General features: G+C 39.7%; 2 protein-coding genes across 2 annotated transcripts; one reads left to right on the top strand and one right to left on the bottom strand.

Annotated features, from left to right (window-relative positions):
- Positions 1–623: 623 nt before the first annotated feature.
- On the bottom strand, positions 624–5,266 carry asphd2 (aspartate beta-hydroxylase domain containing 2). Its single transcript, XM_034118363.1, has 4 exons — positions 4,961–5,266; positions 2,763–3,967; positions 1,846–1,959; positions 624–1,663 (listed from the first exon to the last, which is right to left on the bottom strand). Exons 2-4 carry the CDS (start codon positions 3,625–3,627, stop codon positions 1,533–1,535), a joined length of 1,110 nt encoding a protein of 369 aa, XP_033974254.1. The 5' UTR covers positions 3,628–3,967; positions 4,961–5,266; the 3' UTR covers positions 624–1,532.
- A 2,812-nt stretch (positions 5,267–8,078) lies between these two features.
- ggt5a (gamma-glutamyltransferase 5a) lies at positions 8,079–18,889 on the top strand. The gene is made up of 12 exons (XM_034118557.1): positions 8,079–8,349; positions 9,959–10,086; positions 10,180–10,275; positions 13,004–13,190; positions 13,282–13,442; positions 13,655–13,801; positions 14,010–14,143; positions 14,914–15,098; positions 15,852–15,943; positions 16,508–16,614; positions 16,786–16,896; positions 17,523–18,889. Exons 1-12 carry the CDS (start codon positions 8,183–8,185, stop codon positions 17,667–17,669), a joined length of 1,662 nt encoding a protein of 553 aa, XP_033974448.1. The 5' UTR covers positions 8,079–8,182; the 3' UTR covers positions 17,670–18,889.
- Positions 18,890–20,681: the final 1,792 nt, after the last annotated feature.

Raw genomic sequence — 20,681 nt, forward strand, 5'->3', positions numbered from 1 at the left:
TTAACGTGTTTATGACAATAGTTTGAACAGGAGGCTTTAAGTCATCCAGCAATGTAGCAATGATGGCTTTGCTTTAGCTTCACTTACTTTAGTTGATGTACATAGGCACTACTATCACTGAAAATGTCACTATTTTACTACGAAGAGAATTACCCTCTCATCATGAAAACAGTTAAAAAGTGTGTAACAGTAATGAAAAATGTGTAACCTCACTGACAACCAGGGGCGCCCCCTGGGATTTTCGGCCCCATGAAAAGATATCACAATGGTTACTTAAACATTTTTTTCTTAAAGGTGGGGTATGTAATTTGGAGAAACCAGCTCGAGTGCGCTAGAATTTGAAAGTACACAACCGGAGAAAATCTGCCTCTTCCTTCAGACTTCCTTACAGAGCCCCTCCTCCAACACACACGAACGCGCACACGACCAATGAGGGCACGAGATAAGTTTGTGCACAGATGGAAGGCTGACAGGCAGGTAGGCCATCCAGTTATTTTAGCCGGGCCGGCTAAAATGATTGGTTGTGCTTTTTACAGCGCTACAGCTTCCACAGATGAAATGTTTTCATGTATTTATTGTCAAAGCATTTAATATATTCATTGCTATCGGGATGTTAAGAGCATTCCATGGAATATAACAAAAAGTGTTTCTGAAATAAATTACATACCCCACCTTTAATGTTCTAAAATGGTTTGGGCCCCTGTCAGTCACGGGCCCTTAGAATCGTCCTAACTTTTCACCCCCTTACGACGCGCCTGCTGACAACCGTTTTTGTGTGAATAAAACAATGCATCTTAAGTGTGACCGGATGTGTTGAGTAATATAAAAAGTCTAACGATCAAATGTTTAGCCCTTGCAAAGATATAGGTGTAACAGTAAGTGTAAAGCAATCAGTGTTAGATGTTAAGTGCAAAGTAATACCACCAACAAGTGGGGATAACTCCGGACCCATAAATGCCAACTCAATGACTTCAGTTCATTCAGACTATGTGGCCTTATGGCTCCATACATACTGTAAAGCAGAAGTGTAAGATGATGACGGTTATTGTTTGGCTTGCTTTGAGCCATTTATCAAATCTGTAATGTACTTTGCTTGTTACTGTTGAACAGTTTCAAGCAGAAATTAAACTAATTTGAGATTTACAAATAATCCTATATGGGTAAAGTGGGTCCAGAACAGATTTGATTAACTGTTCAGTCACAGCATTCATCTATATGCAAATGCATTAACATTCAAAGATTCAAAAGGTCCCTGCCATGTTATTTAGATGGCTCCATGAACAATCGTGCTCCTGCTAAGTTTTGCAAAAAATCTACTTTCAATTGTGGCTGCCTTTTATTACACATGAATGATAAAAGAGGCCCAATGTTTGGTCATCTGCTAAGAGAGTTATGAGATAGGAGACGGAGAATATGTACACAGTGGATGTGAGAGCTGGTCTGGAGGCAGAAAAAGAGATGCTCCCCAATCATACAGACACCTCCCTAAAACGCCATCTGTCTCTCTGTCAGACACGGTTTCTCACTCACACCTATTTCCCTTCTTTGTCCTCTAAGCGACCTGGAGTAAAAATGTAGTCCAAGGCTTGTCTCTCAGCAGCGGCCACATTAGGGTGCCAGAGGTCCACCATGAAGACCACCCGGGGGCCGTCCTCTGCACCGCCTGCACACACAGGAAAAAACAAGACATTTGTGATGATCTTTGATATAAAACCCCGTCAAACTCATTAAAAATGCTCTCAATTCACTTTGCTGATAATACCGTTTTTAGGGCAATCCTTTATGAAGAAGGAAATAAAAAAGGGACAGGATGCAATAAAAGATTCTGTTTTAATCCCTTCTTACCCTCGTGGAAGGCCCTGTGGAGGAAGGAGTCATCGAATAGCAGACAGCTGCCCTCAGACCAGCACTGTGGCTCTCCACCAACCACCAGCTCGCAGGAGGGGGGCACTCTGAGACCTGCCAGAGGAGGAAAATAAAAGGTCAATTATGGGACAGCAAACTGAGTTTCTCAATGTTTCAATTAGTTAGATTTAAGACTTTTTTTACGACCATATAAATAAAATGCACCCATTTGTATTTTGCAGGCAGAAGTTTAGGGAAAATTGGAATGAATATGAATAATTCCTATTATTAATTTACACACATTCATGTTTTGATATTTTCAAACAATACAATATAAGAGCAATGTAAGTCTCAATCTAGTTATACCTGAAATCTAGATCTGAAGAGGCTAGTAGTTTAGCTTTATTGATGTGCTCGAGGAATATCTGATTGGGGTGGAAAACCTTCATTTAAATTGTGGTTCTGTTGTCAGACAAGCAAAAATTAAATAAATGTTGAAAGTTAAGATAACAGTATAGCATTAACTTTAAATACAAAAATTGAATTTAAACAGTTTGAGAAATCTTCCTTCAACACCTAATTTGGTATCTCCCAGGTGACTTATCCCAGGAAAAATGCTCTTTGCTAAGAGCGTCCCGTATTATTACGGTTTTAAATCATCCTACTAAGTCTCTTTCTTTAAGAATAAGCATCAACATTTATAGCCATCTCACAAGGTGCATTTGTAAATAGAATCAAATCTCAGGTGCAATCGAAATTATAAAAACAATCACATTAGCCACAAAATGTCAGCCGTTATGACCAAAGAGGATCCACATGTTCAGCCTTAACACTACAACAGCTGGGTCACCCCTCCCCTGTAGTTAAAGACCCCCTCACATCACATGGTTGAACGAGTAAACCGCTCTCTCTCTCACCCAGGTGGCAGCGCAGCCGGACGTTTGTTGGACCGTAATGCTCGGTGATCAGCGCTCCAGGAGTCAGCACGGAGAAGCAGGCGTTTCCGAACACGTTGTTGGCAATGAAGGTGCGCAGCTGGCCCAGCACCCTCCAGGCCCGCGGACACCTCCTCACGTTGAGAACCAGGGGGGTGCCTTGGTTGACCAGGTAGTAGGTCCACCACTGCCCACGTGGGGTGTTGTTGGATTTCCACCCTGGTGGCAGGGAGGAGCCGCTGCGGGCCGGGGGCTGGTGGTAGATGCTCTCAAACTCGGCCATGAGGGCGGGGAAGCTCTGCTCCAGCAGCTCCACGTCATGTCTCTGCACTTCTCTGGAAAAGAACGGGGCTGAGGGGAGGTCTGGGAGGAAGAACACCTCTGGCCGCTGGATGGTGGGTCGGCTGTTTAGGTATCGGCCTTGATCACGGACTCCTTTGTGCACCCTGCCCATTCCTGACCAGGTGTAGCGTTTGGCGTAGTCCTGCAGGCTGTGATAGAGCTTCTGGTTCAGACTCTCTCCAGCGCTGGTGCATCGGAAGCAGTCTGACGACTGGCAGAAAGCGAAGCCGTTCTGCTCCTCCAGCATCGACCCCTGCTTCCCTTTGCCCCTGTTTCGGCAGTCTGAACTCATGAAGCCCCCCACCACTCCTCCGATCCGACTGGGCCCAGACAGATACCTCCCACGCAGGGGGCTGGAGCCGTGCTCGCGGCCCACCCTGTAACAGTACCACATAAACAGCAGCAGCACACACATGGCTATGGCAAAAGCACAGATCTCACACTCCCTTATGGACTGCATGCCTCCAGCCACCATCTCTCTCACGTTCTCCAGTGACCACTCCATCTCGGCTCGGATTGCTGAATCTGACGTTGGCTGGAAAAAGTGCTGATGAAAGATCAGTTAACACGTCTTTTCTTGATTGTGATTGAAAGGGGCATTAAACCACACACAGGGCGTTAGTGAGTATAGTGTCAAGCAGCTCTTATTGCCCCCCCTACGGTAAACAGTCTGCTGATTCGATCTGACACTCTTGCTCTTCAGTCCTAACATTTCAGCACTCTGCAGCGAGGGAAGGATTCGCCTTGCATGATGTCTGGCTGTGCGGTATTTGTGCTGCTCCCTCTCTGCTTCTTTCTCTTAGATAAATGCAGACAGACGCCGCGCCTTAGGGGTAATCTGTTGCCTGAAAAACAAAAAGACAGAGGCAGAGACAGAGGGATGATGAGAGAGAAAGGAGGATACTGTAAGTGGCATTGGGGGAGACGCTGCAATTGATATGATGTATCCTATTAACTGTTAATGAGTTGGCATGCAGAATGAGGGATCGTAACAATTTGCTTTGTGTCTTCCTCCTCAGAGTTTGGGCATCCTGTATGCAGCACACCTGCTGAAACTCACCCACACACTGTGGACTTCAAAATGACTGCACCCCATTCACACACAAACACACACACACTTTGGGCACAATTTGGAATTCACACACTCCTGCACTGCACTGTATAAAAAACCATGAGTCATTGGCACATTGCTGCATTTAACACATACATCTCCATTTAACATTTGTGTGCACCACGCATACAGAAGCCCACACTACACAGTGAATTATGTAAACTTAAAACCCACCCACATGTACAGTATAATTGGCATTCATAGGTTGCTCAGCAGGAGCTGTATAAATGGATCCTCGGAGGTCTGTTTAAACCTATGTGGCTTTAATTCTTTTTTTTAGGACTGAATTACATGATTATATAATAATAATGGACCAGCAGCCAAACACTAGGAGTGCAATGCGTCAACTGTGATCAGAACTCCACGATGCTCTCTCTCCAAAAATGGTCGGGTAATCCTGCTCCAATAGATCCTCCCCTACATCCTGTCAGACAGCACCAAGACGCCCCCACATCCCCCGATGTTTTAGGGTAGACTGACAATCCAACCCAACCATGAAATCATCTAAAACACACACTCTCTCTCACACACCCTGCCTAGTTTCTCCACTGTATCCAAGCAATCTCACCACCAGGGCCAAGATGTCACACAAAGTGATGACCAACACATTGATGGGCTCTATCGTTCAATAAGCCGTGGAAAACAAGCTCAACACAGTAACCTAACCACATTGTCTAGAGATGTTTTTTTTTTCTTTGATTCGTGCACAGGTTTCTTGTATCCATACCTATTCAACATTCATGGCTGTGGGGCCAGTGGAGAGAAGAGGCGTACAGGTGTTTCTCCAGGCGAAGCTGCGCACCACTGCAGTACACAAGGTAGACGGATTTCACTCGCCAACATTGTGGGAAATATGTCTCCAAAATGCACAAAAGAAGTCCGAACTGGAAGCGACAGCCATCGTGTAGCAGAGGAAGAATACAAAAGCTGTCTCACCGACGGGTTGACTCCCTGTCTGTCTGTCTGTCTGTCTGTGATGGACAGCAGCGTCGCGAAGGCTTCAGACAAATGTTGTTGTAAATACTGAAGCTCCACCAGGGGAAGCCACCCAGCCTCAAGCGCGCAGGGAACACGCAGCGTTATTTCCGGTCAAGCCTTTCAAAATAAAACTCAACGTATAATTCAATTTGTACCTTCTATGCCCAGGAACCATTTGTCTCTTTGGTTTATATAATGTCTATACTCTATACAGTGTTTCTCTTAAATAAGAATTAACAAAATATAGAGTTGACCCACGTTTTAATAAATTAGTATTTTAGATTTTCAAGTGTGAAACCTTAACAGTGTTTTATAAAAACATGCATTTGAAGGGGGCTTAACACTTAATGGAATAAATGCAGAAAAGTGGTGCCTTTTCAAATGACATGGTTTACATTAGACATGAGCTTCTGTTAAATTATTAACATATTATATTATATATATTAATTAATACATCGTTTTATTAATATTTAAATAATTATAACAAATGAGTCAGCTTCACAGGTATTAGTCGTGTTGACTGACCTATGAAGCGGTCCAGATCTTAAGTAAGGAGTCAAGCGATACAGCATTTATTTACAAATATAATATACATGTGTGCCACCATGCCAGCACGACCACCAAAACAATGGCACAAAGAGTAGTCTTATATTGGCCCCACCCTTAGGTGCTACCAACAACAGGGGTGCCATAGTCAGATCTGTTCAAGTAGAAGACTGAAACACAAGTCAAACAATTATTAACATTACATCAACAGTCTTATTATGTAATGAATTGATTATTTGAAATTAGTACATGAAAAATCAATATTTCAAAGCTACCAAACAAATCTAATATAAACGTACCATCCCCTACTTAACTCTATTCTGTGAACCCTCCCATAAGATAAAAGGTGTTATTTCCCGTGGGACTCCTTTTAACCTACAGAGTTGGAAACAAGAGAGCAAAGGTAAGTGTAGTATGTGTTGCTGTTATATAGATATCTGTACCTTACAACAATGCTGTAAAACTGCATTTAAGACAGTTCTGTTTACTCACACCTGCCTCCCCGCATCTAAAGTACACTCATTTGGTTGAAAAAGAAGATTACCTGCTGATAAAACCATCCAATAAAGCTCTGCAAATGCAACACCTGCTGGTCTCCTTATTTTACAAATGTGCCAATATTTTCCTGTGCAGCCAAGCTTCAGCAGTAACTACAGACTGAGATCACCTCCATTTGGAATTTAATTCTGTTGCACCCAATGTACATTACACAGAAACATAAATACAATTAAAACAAACATTAATACAATTCAATAAAAGTTGAATTATGCTATTAAATGACAATATTATACACCTTTCAGATGCATTCATATGAGTTGCTGGGTGGACAGGTAGCTTTTTTCTGGTTAGACAGACCCAACAGACCCTCAACATTTCTGCATGTGCCCACCCCTCCCGAGGCCTTTGCTGAGGCAATGATGCAACAACTTGTAGTTAAAAGACAGAATGATTGATTGAATAATTAAGAAAACACATGAAAACAAAAAATGACAATAAGAATCTTCAATATTGGCAGCCCTGCTAAAAGACTAGTGATTATGTCTTCCTAATTTACTTTGAAGGCAAAATTGCCTTATTTCCGGTTTTGCTCTGGTAATCTCTCCTGACTTGACTTAATTGAGAGCCTCCCTCTTCCGTATGCCTCATGGCTCGCCCATCGACTACTGTTTGATTGAACTGCAGACAGCATTTCCCAAGATGCATTGCAACGTGACTGGGTTTTGCTCACAGTAATCATAGATCAGTACTTTGACAGTGAACATGTTTGATACATGATACGACAACATGAACATCTTTAACAAAAATAATCCAACTGCAAAGTGAAAATTACGGATGCACTCTTCCCATTGGTTTTCAATTTTAAGGTCTGAAGTGGGAGTTTCTTTGGAGCAACAATACTCATAGAACAAGTAAAGCAACGTTACCATAGCAAAGTTGTAATGCTGATTTTCAGTCTGACAGGCCCAAACTAGTCCTGAATTCCAGCTATTCAACTCGGTTACAGTATAAATAACTCTTTCTGAATAAAAAGGCAGGGCTTTAAACGCAGCACATTTTCAACTCCACTGATACAGTAGCTGTTATACCTGTTGCTGCAGGTGTTACAAAAGCTTGTCTCACTGGGTTATCTGGTACATTGCTGATAAGGAAAGGAATCATTAAAAAAATCAGAACAATTCAAACGACGTAAAAACTCAATTATGAGAATATATCACACATGTAAAAGCCTTTTTGCAATGGTAGAAAAAAGTATTAAGAAGTTTACTTGAGTAAAAGTACTAATACAGTGTAGAACTACCCGGTTACTAGTAAAAATACTATAGCCTACCTATTCGTATGATGCATTAGTTTGTTCATAACATGTGGCAAAGGAGGTGATTTAAATTACATTATAAATGGATGGATTAAATGATAATATATTGTAATCTATTTACAAATTGATATTATTGATAGACAATAAATAAACTCAAGATAGTAAAGCTTCAAAATTACAAGGTGGCTAAAAACAAGCATTCAGGTATTTGAGTATGCACTATTTTACAGCTTTGGCGCTAACCACTGACTGTAAAGTCTGGGGTTATCTTTTGGTTTTCACTTTGCTTTATTTTGTCTTTTGAGTTTCTATTAGTAGGCCTATTACACCTAAAGCCTGCCACCTGAGTTACCCCACAGTATGAGGGCCATAACAGGTTCAGAGTGTGAGGTGAAACCTCCTCAGGGCATGACTCAACAGTTCTCTCCCCTCCTCTCCGGCTGCAGGCGGGTGGAGGGTGGAGCCAGGCCCTGTGAACACCCCTTTCTGATGGGCCAACTAGGCTCCAAATTTGGAAACAACAAGTTGTAACATCTGAGAGGAGTTAGGATAACCTGTAAAGGTGACATTAGACTTGAATGCTCCCCGTGGAGGTCCTGAATCACAACAGTTATGGCGAGCTCAAAAGCGAAGGTGTACACTTGCTGTGCAGTGGTGATGCTGTGCGTGGTGGCTGTTATTGTGTGTGTTGCTGTACTTGTTAGGCACGATTGTCCAGATGGTACTTTCTCCACCGCTGCAGTGGCCGCAGACTCGGCAACATGTTCAAAGATTGCACGGTGAGTAGCCTTTTACACTTCTGTTATGGGTAAAGTTATTATGAAGAGTTGCAGAATTCATATAACCACGTAAACTGTCTGTAACACGGGCAATTAACTTATTCTATTCATACTGTACAAGTAAATGTATCATAGTGACAACCAGTGGCGGCCGGTCCATAGGGGCGCTAGGGGCGCCGCTTCACCTCTTCCCATATTAAAAAATAAAAATAAAAATAAAAATAAAAATAAAAAATATATTTTAAAAAACATATATATTTTTATTTTTATTTTTAATGAACAAGGTAAATATTATATAATTGGTATCAGTAAAATGTATAATCTACAATAAAATCTCGTTTAAAATTGTGTTACGATGTCTAAAGTTACTGATAAGTCACATGTTTCCTGCCTGGCCTTGCCCGTGTACCTTCTCTCGTCTGGGCGCTAAGAGAGGAGCCCTCAACCAGTGCAGCAGCAGCCACTAGCAGCTGACTGTTGCTATCTGTAACATGTAAACTATGCCGCGAAAACATAATTTCAGCCAATCAGCGTCGTCAAATATGATGGTCACAGGGCTCCTACGTGAGCGCCCGGTGCAGTCTGTGAGTTGTTTGGACTCGTATCCAAGGAGACAAAACAGGAAGCTGTCATACACTCTGGAAGCTACCATTTAGCAGCTAATGAAAACTCAGTTTTTGACATAAAAATGGAATTATGGATCATCAATCATTTTTCAAAGTGACAGACACATTGGATTAATTTATGGATTAACCTTCAGCTGCGTTTTTCTCGTTTTTGATCAGAATTGTTATTCTGCAAAAGGTGAGCATATCTCCATGTTTTGCTACCTAAAGCTACGTCGTGTGATGTCTGTATTTGCTTCCCCTGTCGCGAGTTCTGATCGCTCAGTGATGATACTTATATTTCTAGAATATGTGGAATCTCAGCTTGTAAGCTTGTTTGTGCATATCCGATAAGTATATCGATTGATTTATACCTAGAGTGCGTTAGCATTTTTTCGCTCAGGGCTCATTTAGACGCTTCTTGTGAGACTTGTGTTTTGTTTCGGTAAACATGGTTCATATCATCAGTTAGATGCGTTTCCTCTGAGTAGGACACATGAATAGTTTATTACATTTTAAGAAGCCCTGAGACACAGTTTCGTAAAAAAAAAAACGGGGGAAAAAAGCCCCTTAACAGGTTAAATGGGAATTAAATCAGTGTTCCCAGAGCCCCGGTGTTCTGCAGTTTGTGTGGGCCTACTGTACTGTTGCACAGTTTATGCTGTAGAAACTATGTCCAGGACAAGGTGTTTGGAAGTTTTGGAAGATTCATAGCTAACCACACTGAAGTTATGGAGGTATTGATCAGTCTTCTCATATTTTTAAGCCTCAAATTGTCCTTCTCCCCCCCTCTAACATCACCAGAAGTCATGATTTAAGGGGTCTTTTCTCAAAAAAAATTACCGGGGGAGCATCCCCCCGGACCCCTCTAGTATTGTTTGATCACCATTTCCACAGCCCCACCTAAAATATTTTCCACCAGCCGCCACTGGTGACAACAGGTACAACATGTAGCAAAAAGGAAATACATTGGCTTTACTTGTGATGCGTATGACATCTTTCAGGGACATGCTTCAGGGAGGGGGCTCAGCGGTAGATGGCGCCATTGCTGCGCTGCTGTGCACCTCCATCATCAACCCGCAGAGCATGGGGCTCGGAGGGGGGTCCATATTTACAGTGATGGACAGCTCTGGTAACAGCCTCATCCATTCATACAGCAAAAATAATGAGTGTCCTACGCTGGGGACAAAGTGTATTGATAATAACTCTTCTTTTCTTTTTAAAGGCAAAGTGAAAATCATCAACTCCAGAGAGACTGTCCCGGGGAAGTTTAAACCTGACCTGCTGGAGACATGTCCCAAGAGCTTCCTGGTGAATGCAGGTACTGCTATGGCTTAGACAAAGTACTCAGATAAAGTAGTAATACAACATTGTAAAAATACTCCATTACGAATTTACGAGTGAAAATTCATTAAGTAAAAAAGTATTGCCATCAGAATGTAATTAACCTAAACTAAGCATTCATTGTGCACAACAGCCCATTTCCAAATGAGATTTAATAGCCTGTTATATTTTAACTATAATAAATGATGCATTCATTTGTTTTTCACTTTTATATTGCAGCTTAATACACTGCAGTGTGGTTTGTGAATTGTGGATTACCTTATAATAATACATGATTCATAATTTGTTGATTATATTTTGTATTTTTAATCCGATTCTGAAACAATATAGTAACTAAAGCTGTCAGATAAATGTAGTAGAGTAGAAGTATAGAGTAGCAGGAAATCTAAATACTCAATTATAAATCTGCCACTTCCTGTTACATTCCATTAGTGATTTTCTATTCCTGGTTCTTGCATTAGGAGCATTTCCTGTTTTTCTCGCTCTGACTGTTGTTCCAGGTATTTGTTTACCAGGCTTTGCATTATCATGCTACAGGAAGCACGAATAACAATTGTTATTCTCTGTGAATGTTCTGCCGTATAATGGTTCACATCTGGAGAAAAGCATTTACCGCATAAGGACTTGAAGGTGAAATATTTGTGTCAAGTTTAGAACTGAAGTGCTGTCAGACCTTTCTTGGACATCGTAGTTTCTTCTTTGTCATGCTTGCTTCCCTAACAGTATACTGTGATTGTATACACACTGGGGGCCAGCAGTCCCCTCATAGGATCTGAGCAGCCAGGACCACACACAAAGTGGAGTCTCAAACTAGCTATTCATCTTGTTGCGACATGCAACCTGTGAGGCTATTTAAGTAGACCTGAAATACTTCTGTAACTGATATACCGAAAACAATATTACAGAAAAAGAAGAAATGTGTTCAGTCGAATCAAATGGGAAGAGCAAAGCAAAAAAAATGAATGTAAAATGTCAAAAGATAAAACTATGGAAGAGTCCACAAATACATTTCTGTTAGTAATTTAAAATTAATATTTGATTGCTTTTGTTCCATACCTATAAGAGGAGGAAAAAGTTATCAGATTATTGAGTTCAGTAAATATAAGAATCAACTTTATTGACCAATAAAAGGTTAGATATAGTTATTTGTCTCAAATGTGTACTAAAATAAAGTTAAAGTGGACCTATCATGCTATATTTGAATAATATATTGTAGGGCCATACCTATATAAGGTATATTTATACATTTTCTTTTTCAAAATACCAAACAGATCATGCATTTTAGCCATGCCTCATTTCGCTCTATTTTGCTCTCCTCCACCCCTGTCTTTGCATGCGCTGCAGCTGACCACGCCCCCCTGCAAAGGAAGGGGCCGAGTTACGAGCATCATGTTACCATGCTGTTACCATGCTGTTACCATGCCACGGCAACCTCTCATTCCCCTGATAGGTGGAGAGTTGGCCATATAGGCGGAGCTCCTCCGTCCTGACGTCAGAGAAATGTTCAAATCTGGATCAGTCTGTATCAGATCCGTTGCAGCCCCGTTTTTAGGGATTTGGGTATGGAGGAAAAGAGAGAGGGTTGTGTTTTCTGACACTTGGTGAGTTCCCTGGAACACCGGGGTCACATATTCATGTATAAAAGACGTACAAAAGTGCATTTTGCATGATAGGTCCCCTTTAAAGAAAGATACATATAGAATAGAAAACATAAAAAGATGCTATAAATATAATCTTTTCAGTAAGATATTGGATATTATAATCATCGTATTAAATGGAACCATGTGAGAAGTTTAGAGGGGTAATCTGTCTTTGTGGAAAGAGTAACAACATAAAGAACTACTGCAACTGTTCTCAGCTATTTTGTAATCTATAGGGTGGGAGTCCACTTTATGGGCATATGATGTATCTATATCTAATACAAAACATGAATCTGTAACATTCATAGTTACTTTTTTATTTAAATTCATTAAAAAAAACACAAAAACAATTGTAATGTGAACATTCTTTTAGATTAATGTATTGTAGTAAAATGTAGAATATTTCCAGGAAAAATGTGTTGAAGTAGAAGTCATTAATGGCACAAATTGGAAAAAGAAAATTAGTCGTAAATAGTGGGGCAGCATATTACAATTGGGAAGAAGCCTCAGAAGTATTTCCCAGCCTTTTACAATAAAGGATATTTAGAAACAAATCTCACAAGTGCATTCACAATGAACAAAAGTCTCCTTAATAATATACAATTTAATCCAATTAAATTCTATTAATAATCAAATGTCTTTTCAATAATAAGGACATGTGTATGAAGGGGTTTTGATGAAAAAATAAAAATAAAGAGTGCAGGTTGCCCTGTGCAATATCACTTTCTATCAGAAAAGTTGAGACAGCAAGAAAGTCTCAAAAGGGAATCCAGAGTTTTCTGGCTGATAATATCTGCTGAAATGTTGATTAAGAATAGTGGGCGTGTAATTCCCCTCTGCCCTTAAGCCCTGGAGAAAGGGCGTCCCCACACTCTGACTGGACGAGAGAGTAAATGCACAAATTGCACTCAAATGTTAATGAAGAGCCGGTCTCCACACCCTTAGGTGATCTGACTAACCCGCCAATCAACTCGGCTAAAATCAATGAGGAAAAGGGAAATGCATCCATCAAAAAAAAATTCAGAACTTGATTAAATCAGTCTATCCATCTTTCCATCCACACAGGTAGCGCATGGATAGGAGTCCCAGGGGAAATTCGGGGATATGAGCTGGCACACAAGCTTTATGGGAAGTTGCCATGGGCCTCTCTCTTCCAGCCAACCATCAAACTGGCCAGAGAAGGTTTTCCTATTCCTGAGATCCAAGCTCTATACATCCCCTACGTCTATGCCAACAGGACAAATCCACTAAGGTACAAAAACACCCCCTGAAAATGACCCACAAATATGATTTGCAAAAACATTTGTATTTAAATGTATGCTTTCTCTCGTGGTATTTGCCAGAAAGTTGTTCTCAGATAAGGACGGAAAGTTGCTGAAGGCAGGTGATATGATAAAGCGTGAGAAACTGGCCGACACTTTGGAGATGATTGCAAACAAGGGAGCAGACGCCTTCTACAACGGAAACATAGCAGAGGATTTAATCCGTGACATACAGGAGGCAGGTATTGTCAAACAGATTTCATCATCATTTTTCAACAATTTTCCCTCGCAGTGATCCATTTACAAATGAATGGGACTGTTAACCACTGCAGAGATCCCTCATAATCTCCAGTTTTAGTCGCTGTATCCATTACAATTCTTAATTATGTGGAGCTAAGATGCATTTTCAGTCAGTTCTGCTGAGTACCACCATTTCTTTCTGTGTTTTGCTCAGGAGGAACACTCACGGTGCAGGACTTGGCGTCGTATAGAGCTAAAGTGACTGATGCGTGGGCGATTACTCTGGGAGAGTACCAGATGTATTTCCCCCCACCCCCTGCAGGAGGCATTATCCTCAGCCTCATCCTGAACATCATGAAAGGTTCCTCCTGCACACACAATGCAGACTTGCTATGCATCCCCACTTTGAAATCACATACAAACTTAGTTCACGAGAAGAGAAATGAATGCCTTGATTGGTTGTTGCATGTCTAACCTACATGATTGCAGGAATGAGATTGTTTAATGCCAAAGCATCTAGATACCGGACTTTATGTGTGGGAAACCTAAATAATGTATTTTATTTACAGAATACAACTTGAGTCCGGCAACTCTGAAACAAAAGGAAGAAAAGACACTGGCGTATCATCGCATTATCGAAGCTATTAAATTTGCCAATGGATTAAAAAAACACATCCGTGATCCAGTGTTCAGCTCAGAAGAAGTAAGTTATTTAAAAGGACAAGTGAAGTCTCTCATGGTTTATCCCCAGAGGTGGGAAGAGTATTTAGATTGTTTCCTTTAGTAAAAGTTCAGAAGCATTGTTTGGTAAATGTTCTTCAAATACAAATGTTATTGTTTTATAGAATAGCTGGTGGATATGGTTTTAAGTTATTTATTAACTGTTAAAGGGTTTCATTTATAACTAATGCATGACATTTTATTTGTCGATTCTATGTCTATGTAGTAAAAAACTGCACAGGTGTCAGATATATGTAGTGGAGTAAAAAGTCTGAAATGTAGTGCAGTTTGACTCAGGAGAGGTTCTGGGACAAGTGTTGACCCCTGCTTGGTCAGAAAAATAAAAAAGTTGCTCGAGGTTAAACCAAAAACATCCAAACTATCTCTGGTTAGTTGGTCTATCCTTCTGTAGCGACTTGAAATAACGGGCACATTTAGAGACTTAATTGTAGGCTAAGCTAAAGTCTACATGTGTGTACCCCACCATAAAACTGCAACTATTGACATCAACATTTCTTCATTTAAATATAGGCATACTTATTCTGTTAAAGAAAAGGTAAAATGTTTGATACAAAAAAAGAGTTTCAGAGGCATGGTTAAAAACAGGGTCCAATTCATTTTGAAACTTAGTTCCTATTACACTTCTTGTTTTCCTTGCAAAGAAGCTAGAAGCCTGAAATACAATCAAAACCATAGCTCTGAAATTAGTGTTTTGTCATGTACAAGGTTTTGAATGCTCTCTACTTTTTACAGATAGCCAAGACATTTGCAGAGGACAGCTTCGCCAAGCACATACGGAGCCTGATCAGCAGCGAGGGGACTCATGATGCCCAGTATTACAACATCACCCCGTATCTGGACAGCGTGGGCACCACCCATGTGTCGGTGCTGGCGGAGGATGGATCCGCTGTGTCTGTCACCAGCACCATCAACCACATGTCAGTATGTGAAGGCGTTCTGCTTCACAGCAAGAATCAACCATTGAGTATTACTGTTGGTTTGAAAGCAGAGGATTAGGAAGAATTAGGAGATTACGTGTTATTGTAAAAGGAATTTAAAAGTAAATCTCTATTTTCAAAATACTTGAAGTCATTGCAGTCCAAAAGCAGAATTAGAGAAACATTCATTGTGTATGGAAGTCCTGAGAAGCAAATGAGAAAAAAATATTGTTGTAAAACATTTTCTAATCCTGATTTTAAATGATTTTCTTTTCTGTGTTTTATATAAAGTGACAAAACAAATGCCAGGATAATCTTTTAAATTTTACTTGTAAAATAACAATGTTTTGCCTGGGAAAAAAACACAATTTCCAGGATGATTTTGATCAGTAAAAAGTTCAAGTTTATGTTACTACAGTTGAGTTTTATTTCATGAAGTACACATATTGTGTTAACAAGTTTATGTAACAATAATGACATGTCAACACATGGAAGAAGGCATGAATGCTTTTAGTCCTGGGTAATGGTGCAGTTCAGCCTCTTTTGGCAGAAAGTACTATTAAAACACCTACAAATATTTTGGAAAAAAAGAGAATTTCCCATCCCAAAACTTCTCCCCCACCTGTTTTCAGTTAAAAAAGTTGGAAAAATGATGACCAAAGTTAATATTTTTCGCTCATTGGCCTCTGAGATCTTCCATAATTGTTAGAAGAGCATATGTCTAACAAGTTCCCAATGTTTTTTTCCCCACAGATTTGGCTCCAAGGTCTATTCTCCGAGAACCGGAATCATTTTAAACAACGAGCTGTCGGACTTCTGTGGAAGAACGAATAACATATTTCCTGGTAAACAGATAAGCATGACACATTTCCTGTTTCCAGTTAATGATTGTTAAATGCAAAACATACTTCTTTTGGCCTCTGTGAAGACATGTCTTACAGGCAAAAGATTGCACCCAATATATTTTTGTTTGTGTTAAGAAAATATGGAACTAGGGAAAAATAGACAGTTTAGTGCTAAGAAAGCAAAGGTTTGCATGCTAACACGCTAGGATAATGAATGTTAAACATCATACATGTGAAAAATGAGAATGTTATTGTGAGTGTGTTTAGCATGATAATGTTAACGTTAAAGTCTGAGCCCTGTTCCAAATTAATTTCTATAATGTCAAAACTACAACCCAGTAAAATTACAGTTGAACAGAAAAGTTTTGATCCTGTCGGATGCCAGCTGCTGAACAAAGGCAAACGATTGAATAAATGCCCTTCTCCCTCAATGCCCACTCGTGATCCACATCATTCAAATACTCTGATTGCATTTATAATAATTTCCTTCTTGTTCCTCTCACATTGATGAGTCTGAATTGAAGGCGTGTGTCCTGTCAGTCAAGGCTTTTGTTGTGTTGTCAGGGGAGCAGCCTCCATCCTCCATGACCCCCGCTGTGCTGAAGTCTGCGTCCAGGACGCTGGTGATTGGATCGACAGGCGGGAGCATGATCACCACTGGGATGGCCTCGGTACAATCACACTAAGTGCTATTAAGATAATTGGCTGCACACTAATGCCCCTCACTGTTGTCACAGCAAGTGCTGTCTTCGGGAGTGTCTTTCCAACGCTTGTAATCCATTCTGTGCTCATCAATTTTCCATCTGGCAGATTGCGAAGTATTGTTCTGCTTTTTCTTCCAGACACTCATGAACTACCTCTGGTTTGGGAAGAGCCTAAAGGAGGCGATTGCTGCTGCGGTTTTTTTTGTCGACTCTTTCAATTCAGTAAAGTTTGAATCCCACTTTGATCAGGTAATACATTCTATACATTTTAACTAAGTTTTAGATTTGTTAGTTAACTCACACCTTCATTCAAAATCCTACTTGATAGAAGTATCCTACCTCCGTCATCATGTTACGGAGGTAAACAAAGGAGTCCAATGGACGCGTTTCAGGCAGGGGTGGAGTGTGTGGGAGAGACACTCCCTCTGGAGGAAAATGTACATGCACCAAAACCTATATAACAGATAGGGAAACCCCCAAAAAGAATAATAGCGCCCAATAAAAATGTATTACATTTATATAATATCAGTGAACTATAATTAATAATGCATTAATCAGATCAGAATCTGAAATCCTTTATTATTCCCACAGTGGGGAAATTAACGGTGTATTTCAATATTGCAGCTAATAAAGATGGATATAACTGTATTTGCTATATAAACTGCTGATTACCTTTAAAAATGCATCATCATTTATTTATACATTTATATTTTATGATTCTAGTTATCTGAATCATAAAAATAAACAAATATTGTTGTGTAAAAAGAATAATATTAAAAAAAAGTTGAGTGGAATTTTAAAAAGCATAAAATTGAAATAGTAAAGTAAAGTACTTCCTTGAGCACAGCACTTGAGTACTCCTATTCCCCTTTCAGGAACTAATCGAGGCTCTGAAGGCTCTGGGACAAAAACGGTATGGTGGGGGGATTTTCTACAACGTGGTGAATGCTGTGGAGAAGAAAGATGGCTGCATCTGCGCCGTGTCTGACGCCAGGAAGATGGGCGAGGCCGCCGGCTACTGAGACCAGGAGCCGCTGACATTGGTTAGGCAGGAGGGCCTGAAGGTTACGGAGCCCTTCTGCAACACAGATGGTGTTAAATCATCGAACATGTCACCGAATACCAGGCCGCTGCAGATGAACACTCACAAGCAGCAGTTAAACACGTGGTGTGTGAACATAACTGACTGTAACGGTGACATGATGCATTTGACCACCATCGAAGAAACAACCGTGACTGAATGTGACCTCTTGTGAATCAGCTTATTCGTACACATCGTCCCACTTATGTCATTAGTTGTGTCTTTCTACTGTAAAAATATTTGCATTCCATTTTTAAACATCTTGCTAATTACATTCATGTCAGAGATACAAAATCCTTTTCAGACCACATTTTATTGAATATACAGCAAATGAAATACAGTTATAGGTATGATAATGAAGTAAAGCTTTTTTTTCCATGTTTTATATTCTATTATAACTTTTATGTTTTAAAACACAGGAACTTCCCGAAAGCTGATTATTTAGATGCAAATTTCCTGCAAGATATCAGTTATCTATACCTCGATGAGAAATTTCACAAATAAGCTAAAACCTTTTTGATTTGTTCTTAAGAACGTTTTATGTGTGGGTGATATAATCTCTCGCAATTCTTGAGTTTGACACAATAATAGCTGAAGAGGTGCAATGAATGAACTTGTTGATAAAGGTGTCGCAAAGAGAATGTATAAACTAAAAGGTATGTACAAATATTTAGTTTTTGGTGTTGCATTTATATGGTAATAAATGAAAGGAAAATAACTTGTGAATCAAAACAACCAATAGAACACCAAAATGGCCCTCATCTGGCTTTTAACCCTGAGGTCACTGCTTTTTAATTTTTTAATTATGCACCGCTCCGTGCCATAATGTATTCTGAAAAACCTGCGTGACTTCTCTGTGCTGGTTTTAATACATTATTTTGTGCCTGAGCATGCAGCAGCTGGAGCAAGTTAATCAGATCAAATAGTGACTAACAGGAGAACCATTTCCAGGGAGAAAGTTTGTGAATAAATATAAATATTAAGCCTCTGTGTAGCGGCCAAAATCATAGTTGAAAGTATGATTGCGGCTGAGGCACCAGATAGCGAATTTTACGCAGGGAATGATCCAAGTCCAGACAAGATCGTCAGTTCTGTGCATTTTATTTCCATGATCCAATATCGCAAAGGTACAATGAACAGGTGTACTTTCCTTAAGCCTTTCCTATGGCTTTCTTTCTTTCTTGCTTGAATAACCCTGGTAGAAAACGATATGCCTACTAGTGCTCTGGCTCCCACCACTACCTGTCTCTAAACTATGAAATAATATATAGCTCCAACACTCTGTACAAAGGCACATATGGGGAATGCTTTCAATTCACAAATTAAAGTGAAATACATATATTTCAGTTGTTTTTCTTATTTCCTTCAAAATCTCAGGAACAAATCAACCCTGAAGGAGAAGGTCAGATGTGATCCGGGTTATTTTTAAGGGTGTGCTTCATGCCCTCTCACATGGTATTTGGACCTCAGGGGGTGTGACAGTCACACTGTGCTCTGACCTTATAGGAGCCACCTGTAGCAAATGTCACATTACCATGACTGACAGCAGAAACAAAAGGTAGCCAGGAGAGCATTATGGGTAGATGACCGCACTGGCTTTCCCTGGTAAACAGAGGCAGCCCTTTTGTTGACAGCACACAGTGGTGGAGAAAGTATTCAGAAATGGCCCTTGAGTAAAGATTAGCAGTAAATATACTCTGTAACAAGTAAAAGTCCTTTATGCAAAAGCATTAGGATCAAAATATACCAAAACTAAGTCGTTTTGCAGAATGGCCTATTTCAGAACCATGTATTAAATGATTCTGTTATAAGTGATGCATTAATGTGTTCATCACCTTATGTTTAAATTGGTAAAGATAGTGTTTATTTGAATTAATATATATATACTGCCTGGTATATTAACCTTTAATTATAGATAATAATGTATTATTTGATGTACATGTTTTATTAATATTCCAAATCTGCAAAGTATCTGGTAACTAAAGCTATCAAATTAAGGTATTAGAGCTACTACACCCTTTTCCTCCACAATGAAGTGCAGTAGAAGTATAAAATAAAAAAGTGAAAATTCTCTATTACAAATACCTCAAATGTTTACTAAAGTATAGTACTTGAAGTGTACTTAAATGTACTAAATTACGTTGTAGCACTGACAGCACACATATGACCTTCTGGCTAAACAACTAAATCACTTCCTACGTCAGTATGCTTTGAGCCTTTTCTTTTATTCATCTATTTGCAGACTAATCAGCATAAAAATAAACCCTCTGTTTCTTTCAGAAGCTGCAGGTTCTGCTTGTGACCCAGTTACTTCAATTCACTCTTTTTTACAATGTGGAGATCTGCAAAATGAAACAAATACAGACTTCTGAGTTGGGATTGGTTCTTTTATTGGCAGTCAGTGTTTGGCATGAGACAAGAACACACAGGCTACAAGAAGAGTTTGACACACGGGAACATAAAATACTAAACAAAGTGGACAGTGCTTTCCATCATTCAAATTTCACATTCGATTTGAAAGTTCTCTGCATTTACTGATCTATTTCCTGTCTTATTGTGTAATCCCATCAGCCACGTCCCTTTTTTTGTTTGCTCTGCAAGCTTACAGCTGGAGGTCAGTTTCATATTAAGAGTCATTATTATAATTACAGAGTCAGACAAAAGACGAAACACCAAAACAACAACACAAATAATTACAGCAGTAATCAGACATTTTACTGTTACACACACATATAACACACACTTAAACATTTATTATATATCTGGTGATTTTCCTATGATCATTCTAACAATCAATAGCCATTTGGTCATCATTTCACCCTTAAAAGAGGTTTTGCGTTCAGCTTCGTACATACAAACAATGTACACAGAGGTTATGCTATGGAGAAACAGAAATATAAAGAAAAAAGTATCCTTAAAGTGCTTTCAGTCAGTCTAACTTCATCATTATGTG

This window comes from Trematomus bernacchii, unplaced genomic scaffold (assembly GCF_902827165.1).
Source record: "Trematomus bernacchii unplaced genomic scaffold, fTreBer1.1, whole genome shotgun sequence".
Lineage (NCBI taxonomy): Eukaryota > Metazoa > Chordata > Actinopteri > Perciformes > Nototheniidae > Trematomus > Trematomus bernacchii.

What these genes read in the sequence shown, in the direction of transcription:
- asphd2 (XM_034118363.1), bottom strand. Translation starts at nt 3,627, where the DNA reads ATGGAGTGGTCACTGGAGAACGTGAGAGAGATGGTGGCTGGAGGCATG. An exon ending in CCGGCTGCGCTGCCACCTGG is followed by an intron (nt 1,960 to 2,762) that starts GTGAGAGAGAGA and finishes CTCCTCTGGCAG; the next exon opens with GTCTCAGAGTGCCCCCCTCC. An exon ending in CCACAGGGCCTTCCACGAGG is followed by an intron (nt 1,664 to 1,845) that starts GTAAGAAGGGAT and finishes CTGTGTGTGCAG; the next exon opens with GCGGTGCAGAGGACGGCCCC.
- ggt5a (XM_034118557.1), top strand. Translation starts at nt 8,183, where the DNA reads ATGGCGAGCTCAAAAGCGAAGGTGTACACTTGCTGTGCAGTGGTGATG. An exon ending in TACAGTGATGGACAGCTCTG is followed by an intron (nt 10,087 to 10,179) that starts GTAACAGCCTCA and finishes TTCTTTTTAAAG; the next exon opens with GCAAAGTGAAAATCATCAAC. An exon ending in CATCCTGAACATCATGAAAG is followed by an intron (nt 13,802 to 14,009) that starts GTTCCTCCTGCA and finishes TTTTATTTACAG; the next exon opens with AATACAACTTGAGTCCGGCA.